General features: G+C 40.1%; 1 protein-coding gene across 1 annotated transcript in view; it reads left to right on the top strand.

Annotated features, from left to right (window-relative positions):
• adgra1 (adhesion G protein-coupled receptor A1) overlaps window positions 1–18,274 on the top strand; it is a 426,613-nt gene that overhangs the window by 259,531 nt on the left and 148,808 nt on the right. Inside the window, exons 13-14 of the mRNA XM_018095935.2 lie at window positions 4,376–4,583; window positions 5,312–5,520. Coding sequence (XP_017951424.2) covers window positions 4,376–4,583; window positions 5,312–5,520 — 417 coding nt within the window. The remainder of the gene's footprint in view (window positions 1–4,375; window positions 4,584–5,311; window positions 5,521–18,274) is intronic.

The following is an 18,274-nucleotide window of genomic DNA, read 5'->3' as shown; positions in this document are numbered from 1 at the left end:
AAAAACTGCTGCCAAGACCAGAAATGCAAAAGCCACAAGAGGCACAATGCAGTAAAAGTAAAATATTTTACATTTTTGGTGCCCTGGGGTTTTAAAGAAGAACTAAGAAGTAGAACTAAAGAAGAAGTAAGACAGAAATCATTATGTTTTGGGCTTCTGTACCAACCCAAGGACCCCACAGCCCTTTAGCAGATCTTCACCTCCAAAGATGCCCCAGTAGCCCCCCATATTCTTTTCTGCTGATTCACTGCCCATGCTCTGTGCTGCTGTCACTTACCTGAGCTTAGGAACCCACTCACAATATACTGTATATAAGCAATATAAATGTCACAATATACTGTAAGGCTGAATAGCTATTAATTACTACATGGCAGCCCAGAAACGAGTGCAATTGGCATCAGAATGTAATAATCAGCCCTTTAGCATCAGCTTATATGAGAGACAAACTTTATATTCTGCTTGATAATTTGCGACAACCCCCAAGCTCAGATTTCCAACAGCTGCTCAGAGCCCATTGAGTATGTGCAGTGCCACTGACACTTCTAACAAAATCCAAGATGGGAATCCCCTGTGACAACTTTAAAGGTGTGAATCATTAGTACTATACAGATGCTGAACATTTAGGCTGGCACAATAAGTTCAGTATATAAAATATGGCATTTCTAGCCAAATTCATTTTTAAGGTTTCTCTAAGCCAAACGATGAGTTTAGACTGTCAAGGCCGAGGTTGTTTTCTCTGGAAAACAGGTGCTTACGAGGGGACGTGATTACTCCACAAGTACATTAGAGGGGATTATAGACAGATAGGGGTGTTCTTTTTTTCCATTAAAAGGATCAGCACACCAGAGGCCACCCATACAGAGTAGAGGAATTGAATTGAATTGAAACCGAGTAGGGGGTTCTTCATGGTGAGGGCAGTGAGGTTGGGGAATGCCCTTCCTAGTGATGTTGTATTGGCAGATTCTGTTAATGCCTTTACGAGGGGTTTGGGACAAGTGCATCACCCCCTTGTGACTGGGAAAAAGCTGCATTGTGGGAAACAAACACAGTGATTGCACTCACAATTGCACTTTGTTCATTGCACGTATGGACGTGCACCCTGTGGTGGTTACAGCGCCATTGCTTCCTATTGGTGAATGTAATAATGAGTCTGCTACAGTATATCCAATGTCAGATCCCGTTCTGCTTCCTATTCCTCTATGTTCACTTATGCTATTAGAAGAGATTATAGCTGCCACTGATCTGGGAGCTTTTTTTTAATGAGCTTTGCAGGGTGAGAAAACTGTCCACACTTACACCTTTAATAAGCTGTGCAGAAGGCTCTTCCCTATCAAGGTTAATGAAATCGCATGCCTTTGGCAAGCCGTGTGATGCATGAGAACGCTAACAGATTTACTCTATTAGGGTGGGGGGGGGAGAAATAGCTGCAAGTTTTGTTCTTTCGCACAAACCGTTGCGCAAAGTAAGATCTTGTAATTATTATAAATGAGAGCTGAACACTAAAAATATCATTTGCAGTTAATTTTTGGACTGAGCCCAGAGCGTTGCAGCCAAGCTTGCCTTTTACCTTCACTTTTTTGTTTTTTTATTGTAAAAGAACAGAAATGATCAGATGTAGAGTTGCCACGAAGACTAAGGCTAGAGAATGGCAGTGATTTATACTGAAATGGATTTTGCGGCTACGTACCCATGGGGGCTTTAAATTAGTTTTGACATGCAGTGGGTTTTAAAGTGTTTATTGATCTTTATATATGGGCTATCTGTCTTCCTGTTACAGCACAGGCTCCACCTCCCTTATATGCAAACAAGCAACTTTGCCTGCAAAGAAGGTGGGGCTCTGGCAATTGTGCTATTATTAATATGGTGATGTGTGACATCACTCATTTGACCTCATGTATGCTTATTAGAAACCCTGTGCACTACTGAGCCCCAGCAAGTTCATAATATAGTCAATCAGGTTCAGGTTCAGGGCTACCAACAGTAATCATGGGGCCCCATACTATTAAGTTAGCATGGACCTTTCTCCCAGGGGGCCCCAAATAGCAACCCATTGGTCCCCAGGACCCAGGTTCAAGCAGGAACACTCCCCTGAGCCACCCCAGCTATTCTCCACTATGTCAAAATTTTGCCTATGATCCAACCAACCCAACTCTCTTCACAGCAAGTCCTGTCCCCTTTGCACCCTCAAGTCACACTTTTATGTCTGTTTTGTCCTCTTCTGCCACAGGACCCCTGACTACAGGACCCCCTGTACCTTGTGATCAGTTCAACACCAACCTTAATTACCCATTAGTTATCAGGTCCCCAGGCTTGAAAGCCCTGCCAACAAGCGGACTGAGGATTTTAAGTGAAAAATGGCCCTTGCACACATCAGCACACCTCTGACCTCCCCCCATTATGGCAAAACTCCACCTATAATCCAATCCTGACCTCTCTCCTGACTCCACCTATAATCCAATCCTGACCTCTCTCCTGACTCCACCTATAATCCAATCCTGACCTCTCTCCTGACTCCACCTACAATCCAATCCTGACCTCTCTCCTGACTCCACCTATAATCCAATCCTGACCTCTCTCCTGACTCCACCTATAATCCAATCCTGACCACTCCTCTGAATCTCCCCCCCCCCCCCCCCGAACCCTCAAATCTCACTTTTATGTCCTGCAGTAGTCTGACTGAACCAAGTTATATGGACCGAGGCAAATGTAATAAAACTTGCATAGTTGCACCAAGTCTAGTAACCCATAACAGCAAACCAGATGTTTGCTTTCAAACAAGTCACCAGTTGCTGATTGGTTGGTATGGGTTTCTAGACCTAATGCAAACTCTGAGACTTTTATTGCTTTATTACACTATTGCTTTACTGCTGCTGCAGAGACCTCTCCCTATACAAGTGAGCAACATTTCCCTGTATTTTGTGCAGAAACAATAAACTCCAGTCTCTTGTTCTTTCTTATTCCAAATAGAATATATTTGTATTGCCTTGCTTCCTGAATGCACTTCTTAGTACCAATGCAAGTGTCTGTATTCCGTGCTGGGGCATTGCGTTCGGCTCATTTGGGAGATTTCCTTCCGCAAACATATCAACAGGAGGCTCTGATGCAAATGGTCTGCAAAGAGGAGCAGACAGAGAAGCAGCAGACAGAAAAGAAAGCTTAGCCCATCAGCCGAAGCACAAAATGACAGAGGCATCTCAGGAATTGCAACCTGCAGCATTTCAATGTACATATACAGCAGTTAAACATGACTGGAACAAGCAGTTGGAATTATGTAGCTGCAATTACACAGATCCTATGGAGACAGGGAGATCTATAGGAAAAAAAAAGGACAGGGAGGGATGAGAAGGGAAGAGAAAACAATCATGTATGCATGTAAATGCCTTGCGCTGCACCCAAGGGAAATCTCCCTTAAACAGAAATCTGTAAACTTGGTAATGATACATAATAGCGGAACACATCAGATAATACAAATGAGTGGGGTGCTCAGATAGGGGTGTGCCTAACATTCTCTATTTGTTGCTCGGCTACTAATGTCAGTTTCCTTGGAATTAGCCACATTTATTTGCATGTATTTCAAACCAAGCACTGAAGTGTTTTTTGTGTTTTTTTTTATAAAGATCTACCTCTAGTGACGTTAATCACAGAAAGCCTTGCCCCCCCCCCCCATGATTAGCATGGAAAAAAAAAAGAATATACGAATAGACGTTGGGTTAACCCCTCGAGGGCCAAAGTGTCTGCACAGCAAGCTTTGCACTTCAGTTGTTCCTCTGTGCTTCTAATAGAAATGAGAAAAAATAAAATCACAGATCCAGAAAAGCTTCTTGTATTTTATCACCTTCCTGATGATTCTTAATATTAATTGTAAATTATACACATCTGCATATAGAGTGCATGTCTGATTTTTCTAAGGAGGTGATGTGCTCACCATATTATATTTGTGTTCATTTTAAAACCATATCTCTATTCCTCTTAAGCACCGCTTTTTTTTCCCCTTCAATATAAGTTGTCTGATTCTGTGTTAAGTGAAGGAGAAAACCTGGTAGAGGTTGTCTCTTTAAATCAGATCTGCAGTGTTGATGGACCCTCTAGCAGGCATGGTAGGAACCATTCTCACCTCTGCAGCAGGGAGCTTGACCATACAGACTTACACATGCAATGGAAATGCCTTGCTTTTTTAATATGTTCTCTACCAGTCCTATTCCCATGGTTACAGCTCCTGCTTCCATGGATGCTTCCATTCTGCTGGGAGGAATAGGCAGCGAGCGCACGTTCTTAGTGCTGTAGTTTGAAACAGAATGAAAGCAGCCCTGTTGTGACTTGCATTTTCAATTTTTTTTTTCCCTCTCCCCTTCCTTCCTCTCTCCCTGATGTACAGAACACCGTAGCTGTAGCTTCCATTGATTTGCCACCGTCTGTCTTTGCACAGTCTCCGTCCGTGCAATCTGTTGATAACTCCACATGCAAGCTACAGCTTATTGTCTTTAGGAATGGGAAACTGTTTCCTAGCACTGGCAACTCATCGCATCTTGCAGATCATGGGAAACGTAGGACGGTCGCCACGCCAGCTGTGCTTTCCAAAATAGGTAAGTTGCTCTCTTTTTATTCTGCATTTTATCTTTCTTTGCTACAAACGCATAGCTCAGGTCCTAGAGTAAATGCACAGCACAAGCAGGCTCCTATTCTGTTTTTTTTTCCTATTAAAGCTACTTGTTCGACGGAGGCGCAATGGCATTTCAACGTTTATACACTTCCACCAAATAAGAACTTGGAATGAACGATAGAGGTTCTGCTCATCAATCACACAGATGAGGTTTAGGAAAGAGATGTTCTAATGAAATTGCTCCACTTCTGATTTTGAATGCAGTTAAAAGACACGGTGATAGTGACAGCCGGCTCTCTAAATGTAGATCTTGTTAACTGTTTCTTCATACTCTTGCCTAGGTCTATAAGCAGCTATATTGCCTAGACTATCACCCTATAATGGTCATTTTTGTCTATTTGTGTTTTTAAAAGCCTGTTTGACCTTTTCTATGAGACCTCTGGAATATTTGTGCATGGAAGCAAGTTAAGGGCATAATGTAGAGGTTTTTTTTTAGAAACTTTAACTAGAGGGAATGCTCCATCGGGGTAAAAATAATTTTGGTTCTGGTAGAAAGTTCAGAGGAACCCTTCACAACTATATGAAACAATATAAAGTTTTCTCAATGGAAAATATAAGATGATTTCATTAGTGGTGAGCACCTTATGCAACTTCAATAGAGCTTTCTTTAGAGCAGTCCATTTCTCTAAAACCTGCATGTTGCCTTGGCAGATGGGTACCGTGTCGGAAACCTCACCAACCCAGTGACCATCGCCCTGAGACACACAGCCCAGGGATCAGACCCCGTCGCTGCCTTTTGGGATTTTGACCTTTTAAATGGACATGGGGGCTGGTGTGGAGAAAGTTGCCACATAACCACCTCTGCAGGCAATATCACCACCATTCAGTGCACACGTCTGGGGAACTTTGCAGTGCTAATGGTGAGTACCTAAATATAATGCAAAAGGCAAAAGTCAATCCAAATAACTGTGCATTGACGGAAAAGCTTACTTGGCACCGTGTGAACGTAACCGAGCTTCCAATTAACATTTGATTTTCTGGGAAAAGTTATCAGCTGATGAATGATCGAGCCTGCGGGCTGCCTTGCTTTAACCTCTTTGGGCACTGGAGGGGGTCTCCGACACACTGCAATAAATGTATATTGCTGCCTATGTTGTAAATGCTTAACCTTTGCTGCCCTGGTGGCATCAGAATTCTATTTCCCTTCCGAGCAATGGCAGCCTTAGAATGCTAATGCCGGGCCCGTTCACAAGGCAATTTGATTTAATACTGTAAACGAAGCCCAGAGTTGATTAATATCGCAGGGTTATAAATTGCGAGCACTATTTGAAATTGCACCCTCGCTTCTGCGTTTCCAGCGGTTGATCCTGAGAAGGTTGTCTGCTTTGTTCCTGCCTTGCTCTGTGTTGATCATACTAATTAGTTGCAGGGATACCGCAATGTTGAATCATTTAATAAATGATGGAAGGTGGGAATATAAACCCCCCCCCCAATGGAACACTGTCATTGCAAAGGGGGGATATTCAAGTCCTGTGATTGCTGCTTACTTACTGTATGACCTGTGCCGATTAAATCTGATGTTAGAACAGATACAGATGATTTGAGTGATCTGCTTTAGGATATAATCGGCCTGCCAGTCGTTGCCTTTGATGTCATGGGGTTTCAATCATGGGAAAGTTGTTTTTTGTGAATGGGGCGCTATATTTAAATGGTTGCAATGTGGTTTTAGGTGAAATAGCGACTCCTGATTGTTATCTATTAATCACACTTGTGCCATTTCCCCTGCAATTTGCAATGATACATCCATATTCCGGTGCCCTTTCCAGGCTCATTATTGCCTGTCCAGTGCATATATGCCTGTTCTATATTAGGCGGGCATTGCTTATATCAGGAGAAGGCTCCACGCTTTAGCTCTTATGCATTTGAAAAGGACAAGCACAGACGACAGTGAGATTGTGAGGACGTGTGCAGAGAATTCCAAGCTGCTGCAGTCAGATAGAGAACAGACGTCAACCAATCATGGGAGGGGGTTGTGCCGGTGCCCAGACTCCTTCTATGTGAATGTTGCTAACTTGTTCACTGAGCCACAATATATGTTGTTCTATTATAAGACACATGCACTCATTTATATATATCTATAATTACTGGTAATATCAGAAGGCTGCTACCCATCTTTGTACAGTTTCAGAAGAATTCCCCAAGACCTGATGGGAAAAGTGTCTAGCACAGAGTAACACTTCCATGGCTGGCTGTGAAAAGATTCATTTTCTAGGTATATACTTACCAACCAGTGACTTATTTCATGAGACCAGGTCTATACGGCAAATTGTTGTGATGACGTTCCACATTGAGAGTTTGTTGTATGTGAATAGAGAAGAGACCCAGGACCTGCTTCATGTGACTGCTTGGCTCCATTCAACCCTAGTTAGTAGAGATGTCGGTTTAATTTGTCTAATTAAAACTTTTTCTTCACATGGCTAATTTGCATGACTTGAATGGAAGATGAGTTAGTCATGTGATCACCACAGCAGTAATCAGTCCTTCATTATCCATCATTTAGACTGTTGTAGAATAGCATAGAATAACAAACCCCGAACTGATCAAACATCATAAAAAAGATCGGAATTGGAACAGCATGCAAAACTTTCATGGCAACCATATTTTTTTTCTTGGATGTAACCATGGCAACTCAGTCAAGGATACATGCACACTTATTATGTAACATTTTCAGTCAAGTCTCAATGCATGGTTGCATGTTGGGAAAATGACACGTTGAGGTAATAAGCATCCAAGGCTGATGATTATTTAGATGATTTGCAATGCTAATATTGAAAATATAGGGGCAACGTGTGGTAAACCAACAGCTGATCAGTACATGGTTACTTCTTTTTGGTTACTATTATTGACATGAGTAAATGAAGGTCTGTTTTGTTATATAAAAATGGGATGGGTAACTAAGATGATGGTTTCTATTAGAGCAGTAATCCCCAACCAGTGGTTCATGAGCAACATGTTGATCACCAACCCCTTGGATGTTGCTCCCAGTGGCCTCAAAGTAGGTGCTCATTTTTTAATTTCTGGCTTGAAGGCAAGTGTTGCTTGCATAAAACCCAATTTAAAGCCAAACAGAGTCTTCTATAGGCTGCCAGTCCACATAGGGGTTACCAAATAGCCAATTATAGCTCTTATTGGCAACCCCAGGAACATTTTCCATGCTTGTGTTGCTCCCCAAACCTATTTTCCATTTGAATGTGGCTCATGGGTATAAAAGGTTTGGGATCCCTGTATTAGAGGTTTCCAGATCATTTTGCAATGATTTTGTACCATTGTCTGTATCAGCAGTCTGGATAAGGATTACTTATAATAAAGATTAGACTTTTTATTAAACCAAATATATGACAATGAGCATACACTCCAAAGAATCCCAACATAGCAGGTATATTTAGTTTAAGTGTCCTTAGAAAGCCTTATGCATTTTGTGCTGGAAAGCACTTAATTATAGATATGAACCATATATCATTGTCATATATCTGGTTTAATCCGCTCCTGTTGTCTATAGGTTTAAGTCTGTGCACTCAAACCCAACATGTCTACTGGTGTCTACTATCCAGTATTCTTGGGGGATTATTTCTTATTCTCAATATGCTTAGCCTTTATATAATAAGAGCAATGACACATGTGGTGTTTTGTCCCTAGTGTCCCACCATTGTAGGTACTGGGATTCGCTGCAGGTATAACACTCACATATACAATTATGTACAAAATACATACATAGGAATGTTTGTGCAATCAAGCGATCTGAGTGTTTTACCTGCAGCGATTCTCATATCCCACAATGTCAAGGAGCTTTCTGGTGTTTTGTCACCACGACAAACCATGGAAGACAAAATGTCACCTTCATTGCCTGTATAGTTAGTGACAATTTGTTGCTATTCAGTTGTCATAAGTTTAGAGCTGGCCTACATCTACCAATGATATCATAACTGTTTCAGTAAGTAAATGCTGTACCATAACTTGTATCATGGATCTTTGATGTTGGTCAGTATTTTAATTGGGCAGGTATGACATTTTCAGCTGGAAGGTAATATTGGTACATTTTGACTCGTACTATAACAATAGAATGAACTTTTTGTTTCTACCCTGATACTGCTACTTTGTGCTGTTTATATTGATGTTATCCTTCCCGCCCATGAACAATCTCTCTAGCAATATTGTTCTAGGCACCCCTGTCCCTAATACACTGGGGAAGGCAGCGCTGTATACTCCTGGGTAACCCTGTTTCTGCATAACCTTTGTTCTTATACATATATAAACAAGGGCAAGCACAAAGAGTAGCTTTTAAATATTTTCATATGTTTTTTTTTAGTATTCTGGGTTTCTATTTATTTATTATAATTATGCTTTAATCAGCCTCTAAAACCTTTCCACTGCGCAGTGTTATTGTCTGTCCAACTAATTTTCCTGTTATGATTGCCCTCAACCCTTCTCTTTACAGGGAACAAAGCAAAGGATTTTTGTTAATCATTACAGTGCTAATTATACCAAGTGCCAGATAGCTTTGTCTCTTCCACTCTGCTTTGAAAAATGTATTCACTGCTTACACTCACATTAGAATCTAATCCTTCATCAGATTAATCAGGCCGTGGGCTCGAGCTTGCAGGAGAAAGACTATTACATTTTGGAGGCATTGTTTTTTTAAAGGGTTGAATTCAGTGATTTATTTATAGTTGTTTGAGGAATGTATAATTATTTACATTTTGCTTTTCCTACTTTTTAAGACGGTGTGACCTTGGGCCAGATTTATCAAAATTAAAAATTCTTATTAATTGTTTTAGCCAAATCTTGTATTATAATCTGAAGGACACCACTCTCTCTTTATTGGACTTAGGCTAGGGTTGCCACCTTTTCTCCTGCTGAAAGCCAGGTTGGGGGGTGGGCAGTGACTTCACAGGGATATGACATGGCGATCGGCTGTTGTCTGATCCCTGTGTCAATCTAAGAAAGTCGATTTTATTGTTTAGAGAATTTTGCAAGGTTCCCATGGACTCCAACTCAACAATTCTCAATTCCTCTTGGGAAATTTTGTGTATGTTGAGTGATAGAAAACGTTCTAGTCTAACAAAAGCTGATGTGCCCATTGCTTAAAATACCACTCGGCAGCTTTAAGCTCCCAGTGTTTTCAGTTGCTAAAGACATTAGCAAAAAAGCTTAAGAAAAATGTATAAACATCCAGAAACCTTAATGTGCAGCAGAAAACATTATTTTGTAATCAAATGTATTTTTTTTTTGTCTCAATTGTGTATGCTCCCATTTTCACACACTGCCTAGCCTAGGTCTTCCTTATAACTTCCCAGAGCTTCGTCTTGGATTTAGAATCTCCTATTAGAAATTCAATGATGGGCATGGTCTAGCTGTAGGGATGCCAAGATTCAGCCTTTTTCAGCAGGATTTGGATTCAGCCGAATAGATGCCTTTGGCTGAACCAAGTCTTTGAAATCATGTGACTTTTTGTCAAATAAACACAGAAGTTGAACATTTATCACTGCATGTGAAGCATGTGGTTCTTTTTAGCCTTTCCTTATTCAGATTCAGTTCAACATTCAGCCGAATCTTTTGTAAAGGATCTGGGGTTCGGCTGGATCCTAAAATCATGGATTCAGTGCACCCCTATCTAATTGAGAAGGCGCCATGGTTTTGCATAGTTAGTGGCATGGCCAGTTGGAACTAAACAGATATAGGTGGCTTCAGCAGAAACAACTGAGCAAGTCTATTAATGTATAGAACAAAGCAAAATAGAGACTGCACTCAAGCAAAATTTCAGCTGGGGAGCTTACCCCATTTATTATGCCAATGTACCACAAAAAAATGAATGTTTCGGGGGGCACTCCCTTCCTTCATCATGATCTGTTCCTGACAAAGAGAGGGAGTGCCTCCCCCCCCCGATACATTGATTTTTTTTGTGGTACATTGGCATAATAAATGTCTTTCATAGTAACCAATGCTACAGTGCTCATTGTCAATTAATTCTGATGGAGCATGCTCTGGTTACTATGCTTCTGCCAGAAATGTTGGTTAAACTGCTTTAAGGGGCCCTTATGATGTATAACTACTAGCAGACATACTGAGACTTGACCAACACTATGTTTTAAAAAAAAAACAAAAAAACTGAAAAAAACAAAGATCCCAGCAGATGTGTAAGAGCAGCAGGCAGGAAAAACAAGCAGACAATGGTCTGAGCAGGCAGCAGGCAAGCAAAGTCCATAAGAGAGTAAAAATCAGGGAAGGCCTGACTAGTATTATGAATTTAATATTTGATATATATGGTGCATATTGTGAATTGGTTGGGGGCATTTTTGAAATCACAAATCATCACTTACAGGGCTGTGGTGCATTTGGTCCAATACCGAAGCCTAAAACATATGGTTTAACATGTCTAGACTAATTCTTCGCTGGTTTCATTTATATTGACAACTTTACCAGTTTTATCTTTAGTGTTTCTCTTGCCAAATGTGATGGACTTTTGTAATCATTTATTCACTCCAGTCTCCGTCACATTAATGGCAACACTGCATTCACTAGAGAACTAATGTGTTGGTAACAAAGGATAGATCCAAGTTAAGAAAACAGCTTTGCTCATAATAGAGATTAATGAGACTGAGATGCAAATGATTAGCAGCTTTTATAGGCATACTGTATTTACAATGTGCCATTAAGATTAATGAAAGGTTAAGGAGAACGCCAGGAGATGTAAAGCTGAACAATGAGAGCTTCTGTAGTAAATCTACATCACGGATGGTGATAATGTTCTTAACATGGAGCTTAGAACTCTAGAGTACATTGCAAGGGCACAGCAATAGAAATAGTAATAAGTACAGGACACCGTTTTTGAGAAGGCAAAACTACAACTATTCTCCTTACAGAATGAAGGAACCACTTTGTCCCTCCAAAGCAGTGCATTTAGTTGGTTCTTCTCATTCCCTAGAAGATCATATTCAGTGTAGTGATTTCCTTATGAAGCAGTTAAATAATTACAACAGCACCCCATATGGTTCTCCCAACAAATGCCAGCAGGAAGCAAGATCTTATCTGGTGTAGCATGAAAATACTATTTTACGTTGATTCTTTATCTAAGGGAGGAGTTACATGGATAAGGTTTCCATTCTACATCATATGCCACAAAATATACATTACATCTTACTGACTCATGATCAAATGTGCATTTGAGCCTTATTATTTTGTTAATGTATTGTATCATTGCAGTGAATTCAGACACCAAAGGGTTGTTTGGACAATAACATGTCCTCAAAGGGGCAGAAATGGGCAGACAACAGGTATCAGTGTGGTTGGACATTAATCCTTGTACCATATGTTTGCTACTGTACTTTAAAACTGAAAGATCTTTTTAGCATTTTCTTTGGAACAACTACACTAGCTGTTAACTACGTGTTAGTATAAAATGTTTTTATATGGTTATTTTCACCAATAGTGATGGGCGAAATGTTTCACCAGGCATGGATTTGCGGCGAATTTCCGTGTTTCGCCATTGGCGGATTGTTTCGCGAAACGGATGAAAAAATTCGCAGCAGAAAAATTCACCGCACGTCCAAAAATTGACGCCGGCATCAAAAAAGAATAGTTGCGGGTGTCAAAAGAATAGCCGGGCGACTAAATAATAAATGTGTGACAAAATAATAGACGCGGGCGACAAAATAACAGCCGCGCATCAAAATAATAGCCAGGGGCGACAAAATAATAGCCACGGGCAACAAAATAATAGCCGCGGGCGACAAAATAATAGCCGAGCGACAAAATAATAGCCGCGGGCGACAAAAGAATAGCCGAGCGACAAAATAATAGCTGCAGGCAAGAAAAGAATAGTCGAATGACATTTTCGCCGTTTCGTGAATTTTTTGCCGTTTCGCAGATCTTTTGAAAGATTCGCGAATTTTTCGGCGAAAAGGAACAGATTCGCTCATCACTATTCACCAATTATAAATAATCTGATAACGTTATCTTCCAATATGAAAGAGTTTGGAATGATATGTCTAACTCTGAATTTAGTTAATGGTTTTGATGGTTGATGGTTATTCTTATTTTAAATGTGGTTTAATTATATAACTGTATTCTTTAACATCTTTGACATCTTTTTAAGGCTGTTTGTAAATATATGTAAGTGGTTCCTATATTGTTTTTATGAAGCCCTCAATTTGTGGGAGACCATGAACATAGGGCAGGACTCACACAGGTCATTTCTTTAGATAAAGAGACTCTTTATTCCAGAAAAATCTACAAGTGATCTTTAACAAGTGTATGTGACTTATTTTTACTAGATACTGTATGGTGGGCAGCCTGAACTTAGCTGCTAAGGTTGGATACTTCTGTTGCTTATCACTAGAGCATGAGGGTTAAGCAGCAATGTTTTCATCTGGATTATCTTCTTTGTGCAGGGCATAGTTTGGTACCCTATGATCTTCTAGTAACATATAAATCTTGGCAGCCACCTATGTAGGCTAGAAAGGGATCAAACACAGTTGTTAATTCATGGCAGCAATTAATTCTATAGATCAGCTTCCAGAGGGGACCAATCAGGTTGAAGTCCAGGCAGGGCTACTCTGTGTGAAGGCCAACAAGAGGTGGTACTGCTGGGCATATGGGAAACCATTTAGAAAGCATTCTGTTTGTCTATAGAAGTTAGACAGTGCATGGTTTTGGCTTTATTGGCCTTCATGGAGTGTACTATCTAGACAAGAATGTGAATGCCAGCTGGATATGTTAAATTATTTATATGAGAACCAAGAACAAGAACTTAAAACATAATCTCGGTTATCAAATAAAATTATCACCTATACCCCCACTTTTTGTGCTGTTTCCTTTTAGAAGACCTTACCCTATAACCCCAGAGGGCTAATTGACTAACTTACTTAGGTGCTCTATATTAGTCCATATTAGTTGCTTGAGTCCAAATATGCTCCTACCCTTCCACATGGTTGCCAATGCATCCACATTGCCTCTACAGATGAATGGCGTGCAACTGTTGCTATGCCTTAAGGCAGTGATCCCCAACCAGTGGCTCATAAGCAACATGTTGCTCACCAACCCCTTGGATGTTGCTCACTGTGGCCTCAAGCAGATCTTGATTCTTGAATTTCTAAGTTGGAGGCAAGTTTTGGAGGCATAAAGACCATGGGTACTACCAAAAAGAGCCAAAATAACCAATTACAGCCTTTTTTGGTCACCCCCAGGAACCTTTTTCATGCTTGTGTTGCTCCCCAACCTTTCTTATATTTAAATGTTGCTCACAGGTTAAAAAGGTTGGGGATCCCCACCTTAAAGGAGAAGGAAAGGTAAAAACTAAGTAAGCTTTATCAGAAAGGTCTATGTAAATACAGTAATGCTGCACTAACTTCTCTGTGAAAAAATTAGTTGCGCCTGTAATTCATGTGCCAGAGACATGCAGTTGTTTCCTCTCTCCTGCTCCCCCCTCCCTCAAGAATGCTACGGCTATCAAAAAGTTGCGAAAATTTGCGAAAGTCATAACGGCTACGAAAAAGTTGCGACGGCGACGAAAAAGTCGCAAAAAAATACGAAAAAGTCACAAAATATTCGTTTCCAATGCGATTTTTTTCCCATAGGATTCGGATTCGTGGAATAGTAAATCTGCCCCATAGTCTTACTAACTGAGCATGTTCACTTGGTCTGGGTCTCGGTGCAGGAGTGAGGCATTATGGGAACTTTCTTTACACAGCTCAGCGTTTTTTCTTCCTGTTTGGCTTCTTCTGAACAGGTGAAATATGGGGAGACTTAAGGGCACTATTGAGACAACTGAAGGTATGCCTGCAGCTTGAGATTAACTCTTTATTAGCCTTTCCTTCTTCTTTAAGGGAACCCAGCAGCCACAGTCTCCCTGAACATGGCACTAATTCCAGGGTTTTCACAGTGAAATGCAACCCCCACTCTAAAAAACATTAGACGTAACTTGCACCCCACTTTTTACCTATGAGCCACATTCAAATGTAAATAGAGTTGAGCAGCAACACAAACATGAAAAAGTTAACTGGGGGCCAGGTAAGGGCTGTGATTGGCTATTTGGTGGCCCCTACAGGCTACAGGAGAGTTTTTTATGCAACCAAACCTAGCCTTTAAGCCAGTAATTGAAAAATAAGCACCTGCTTTGGGGGCACTGGGAGTAACATTTAAGGGGTCCATAAATAATCTTTTGTTCACAAGCGATTGGGACGGGATCACTGCCTTAAATGCTCCTGTGGGATGTCTCTAATGCAGCAATGTAGTAGCCATGAAACGGCTGATCCTGAGTGTATGTAACAGTTGCAGAAGGGATATATCTCTGCTATGACAATCATTCCATATTCTTAGATCCCTAACCCCTCCTTGAATGGGAACACATTCCCTAACCAGACCATTCCTTGATATTGCATTTAGTTCATAAAAGCTGGGCCAATGTTTCCGTCCTTGAAGTACAGAGTACGTCTTCTAGTCCAGTTTCTTATTTAAAAGTGTCAACTTGTCTTCTTTGAACTATTTGAAACAAGGCCATAAAATACCTCTCTATATGTGCAAGTGTAGCAGTGTGGCTTCAAAAGCGCTCGTCTATAAAGAAGCAGTATGTTGTTCAGCTGAGGAGTCTTACACACTGCAGCCAACTCACTTTTTCCTGAACAAATATGACAATCGAACCTTTGTAGCACGAGCACATGAAAAAGTATTTTCTTTCCACACAGGGCTTTGAAATAATGATGTGCTTTTCAGTAAAGGATTTCTCTCACCTTCTCCTGCAAAAAAAAACCCCATAATAATGAACCAGTGGAGGCTCTTGTAGTGCACAATGAAAGCAGACACACTGTAGCAGGAGAAATCAAACATAATTTCATAGGTTGAACACATCATGAAAGAATTAAACTAGGCTTTTAGAGCCATCCCGATAAAATATATAATAGGCTTAAATGTACAATATAAAGTTCATTCATGGGAAAATAGACTCATTCATTAGTGTAGAATTCACGCTTTTTTACTTTTGTCCCAGGAAAATGGTGAAATAGCAGCTGTGTATTCTGTGCAGTTTCTCACCATTACAATTGGCAGCCTAAAATTTGCGACGTTTATAGAAAGGAAAAAACCTTAATTTTAAATAGTTAACCTTAAATTATAAGTTCCGCAGGCTTCAGTAATGTCTGTAGTACAATTCCATTAGGTTTTGGCGTTTGGAAAACAGGGTCGGACTGGGGGGTGAAGGGCCCACCGGGCTGCTGCTCCAGGGGCCCCACACCACCTCCCCAAGGTGCCCCCGCCAGCCGTGTCCCCCCCCTGTGCTCCCTAACCCCCCCCAATAGGGGCCCCTGCCCATTGTCATTCCCTGATCATGTGTAAGTAAAACGCATCAGGGGAAGGACACCTGCAGGCAGGGGAACGCCAACAGGGGTCGGGTCTGGGCAGCCAAGGCCCACCGGGTTTTTTCCTGGTGTCCCGGCGGCCCAGTCCGACCCTGCTGGAAAATTATTGTTTCCCCTGCTAAAATTAAATGCTGTCGGGGAGTTTACTATATTTATATCCCTAAGGTTTCTGAATGTTGAAGAGGCGGAACTGTGGAATTTGTTGTCAACCCCCCTGCTATATGAGATAATTAATTTGGGCTCAGACCTGTCTTTAGGGGGTACAGCTTGGGTCCTGCACATAATGGGGTTGTGTTGTGCAGCAATTGCAAGTGGAAATAACATATTAAATGTACCTCATATTTGCCTCTCAACTGTACAGGCAACACAACAGCAAAGAGCCTGTTTCTCCCTTAGAGTCCATTTTATACAAATAATTCAATTTTTTTTTATAATAATTTCCCTTTTCTCCCTTATCTGGAAAACCCCAGCATTAAAAATAATAGATCCTATGCCTGTAGTGATAGTTTTTAATTGAAGAATCCTCTTATATTTGTGATTACATTTGGAAAGTCCATTTTTTGAGACCTATTGGGGTGCAAAAGAGTCAGTTTTGGGAGAGGTTTATCTACCCTTTAGGGGTGATTATTATGATTTGATATCATCTTAGTTGATAGATAGAAAATGTCATCACATTGAAACAATTTTTCCAATTCATCTCCAGGATGTTGAGTCATGTCCTGTGCGAGTTCATTGACCAGTGAGCGGATTATATCTTGGGAAGAGTCCTGGATACTGTCAGGGCCAACACTGTGACACTTTATTTAGTAATTGCTCTACATCTGCCCTGCACTATAAACATTCCCTCTAAAAACACTGCACAATTTGTCTATTTGGGTGCCTTTTTTTCTATGAAAGTCAATAGTATTGCACTAATTCTAACATGAAAGGTCCAATTTATTAAAATTCGAGTTGACAGTTTTTCCATAATTCAAGAAAAATGTGGTGAAAATAAAAGTTAACCTGTAATTATTTTTCATTGCAAGTTATCCAAAAACAGTCAAATTTGTAAAAATAAACAGAACGATTTTTGTTGTGTCTGTGAACGAAGGGGACTTTTTCCAGTTATATATTTAGCACTAGCAAAATGTCAAGTTGAGCCTTCTTTTTTTTCCGTAATTGAATATCAAAAGAATGTAAAAAATCTGCCTACAAATATGATTTGTTGCCATTTTGATTACCCGGGGGAGGGGGTACATTTAAGGCCCTTGACATCTTGCATGTTGCCCATTACTCACTGTATCTATTGCTCTCCCTGTCTGGTGAATATTTATCGAAAGGTAAAAACATAGTTTATCATAGTTCTCTAAAAGTGAGAATTTTACCAGTTTTCATTCACTTGTACAGGATATTTCAGGGTATATTTGTCAATAGGTGAACTTGTCAGAATTGCTATATATGTGTCCCTAAACACCCTATACAAGTAATAAACACTCTATACAAGTAATAAACACCCTATACAAGTAATAAACATCCTATACAAGTAATAAACACCCTATACAAGTAATAAACACCCTATACAAGTAATAAACACCCTATACAAGTAATAAACACCCTATACAAGTAATAAACACCCTATACAAGTAATAAACACCCTATACAAGTATTAAACACCCCATACAAGTAATAAACACCCCATACAAGTACTAAACACCCTATACAAGTAATACACATCCTATACAAGTAATAAACACCCTATACAAGTAATAAACATCCTATACAAGTAATAAACACCCTATACAAGTAATAAACACCCTATACAAGTAATAAACACCCTATACAAGTATTAAACACCCCATACAAGTAATACACACCCTATACAAGTAATAAACACCCCATACAAATATTAAACACCCCATACAAGTAATAAACACCCTATACAAGTAATAAACAACCTATACAAGTAATAAACATCCTATACAAGTAATAAACACCCTATACAAGTAATAAACACCCTATACAAGTAATAAACACCCTATACAAGTAATAAACATCCTATACAAGTAATAAACACCATATACAAGTAATAAACACCCTATACAAGTAATAAACACCCTATACAAGTAATAAACATCCTATACAAGTAATAAACACCCCATACAAGTAATAAACATCCTATACAAGTAAGTAGAGAACTGGGACAAACATGTTTTCCTCTTTGATAAATATGACTTTCAGGCATCCAGCAATATCTTGTTGTTACGAGTTATTTCTCAGAAATACTGTA

The sequence above is a fragment of the Xenopus tropicalis genome, chromosome 7 (assembly GCF_000004195.4).
Source record: "Xenopus tropicalis strain Nigerian chromosome 7, UCB_Xtro_10.0, whole genome shotgun sequence".
Classification (NCBI taxonomy): domain Eukaryota; kingdom Metazoa; phylum Chordata; class Amphibia; order Anura; family Pipidae; genus Xenopus; species Xenopus tropicalis.
The sequence above is the reverse complement of the archived record's forward strand: the minus strand, read 5'-3'. Positions and strand labels throughout refer to the sequence as shown.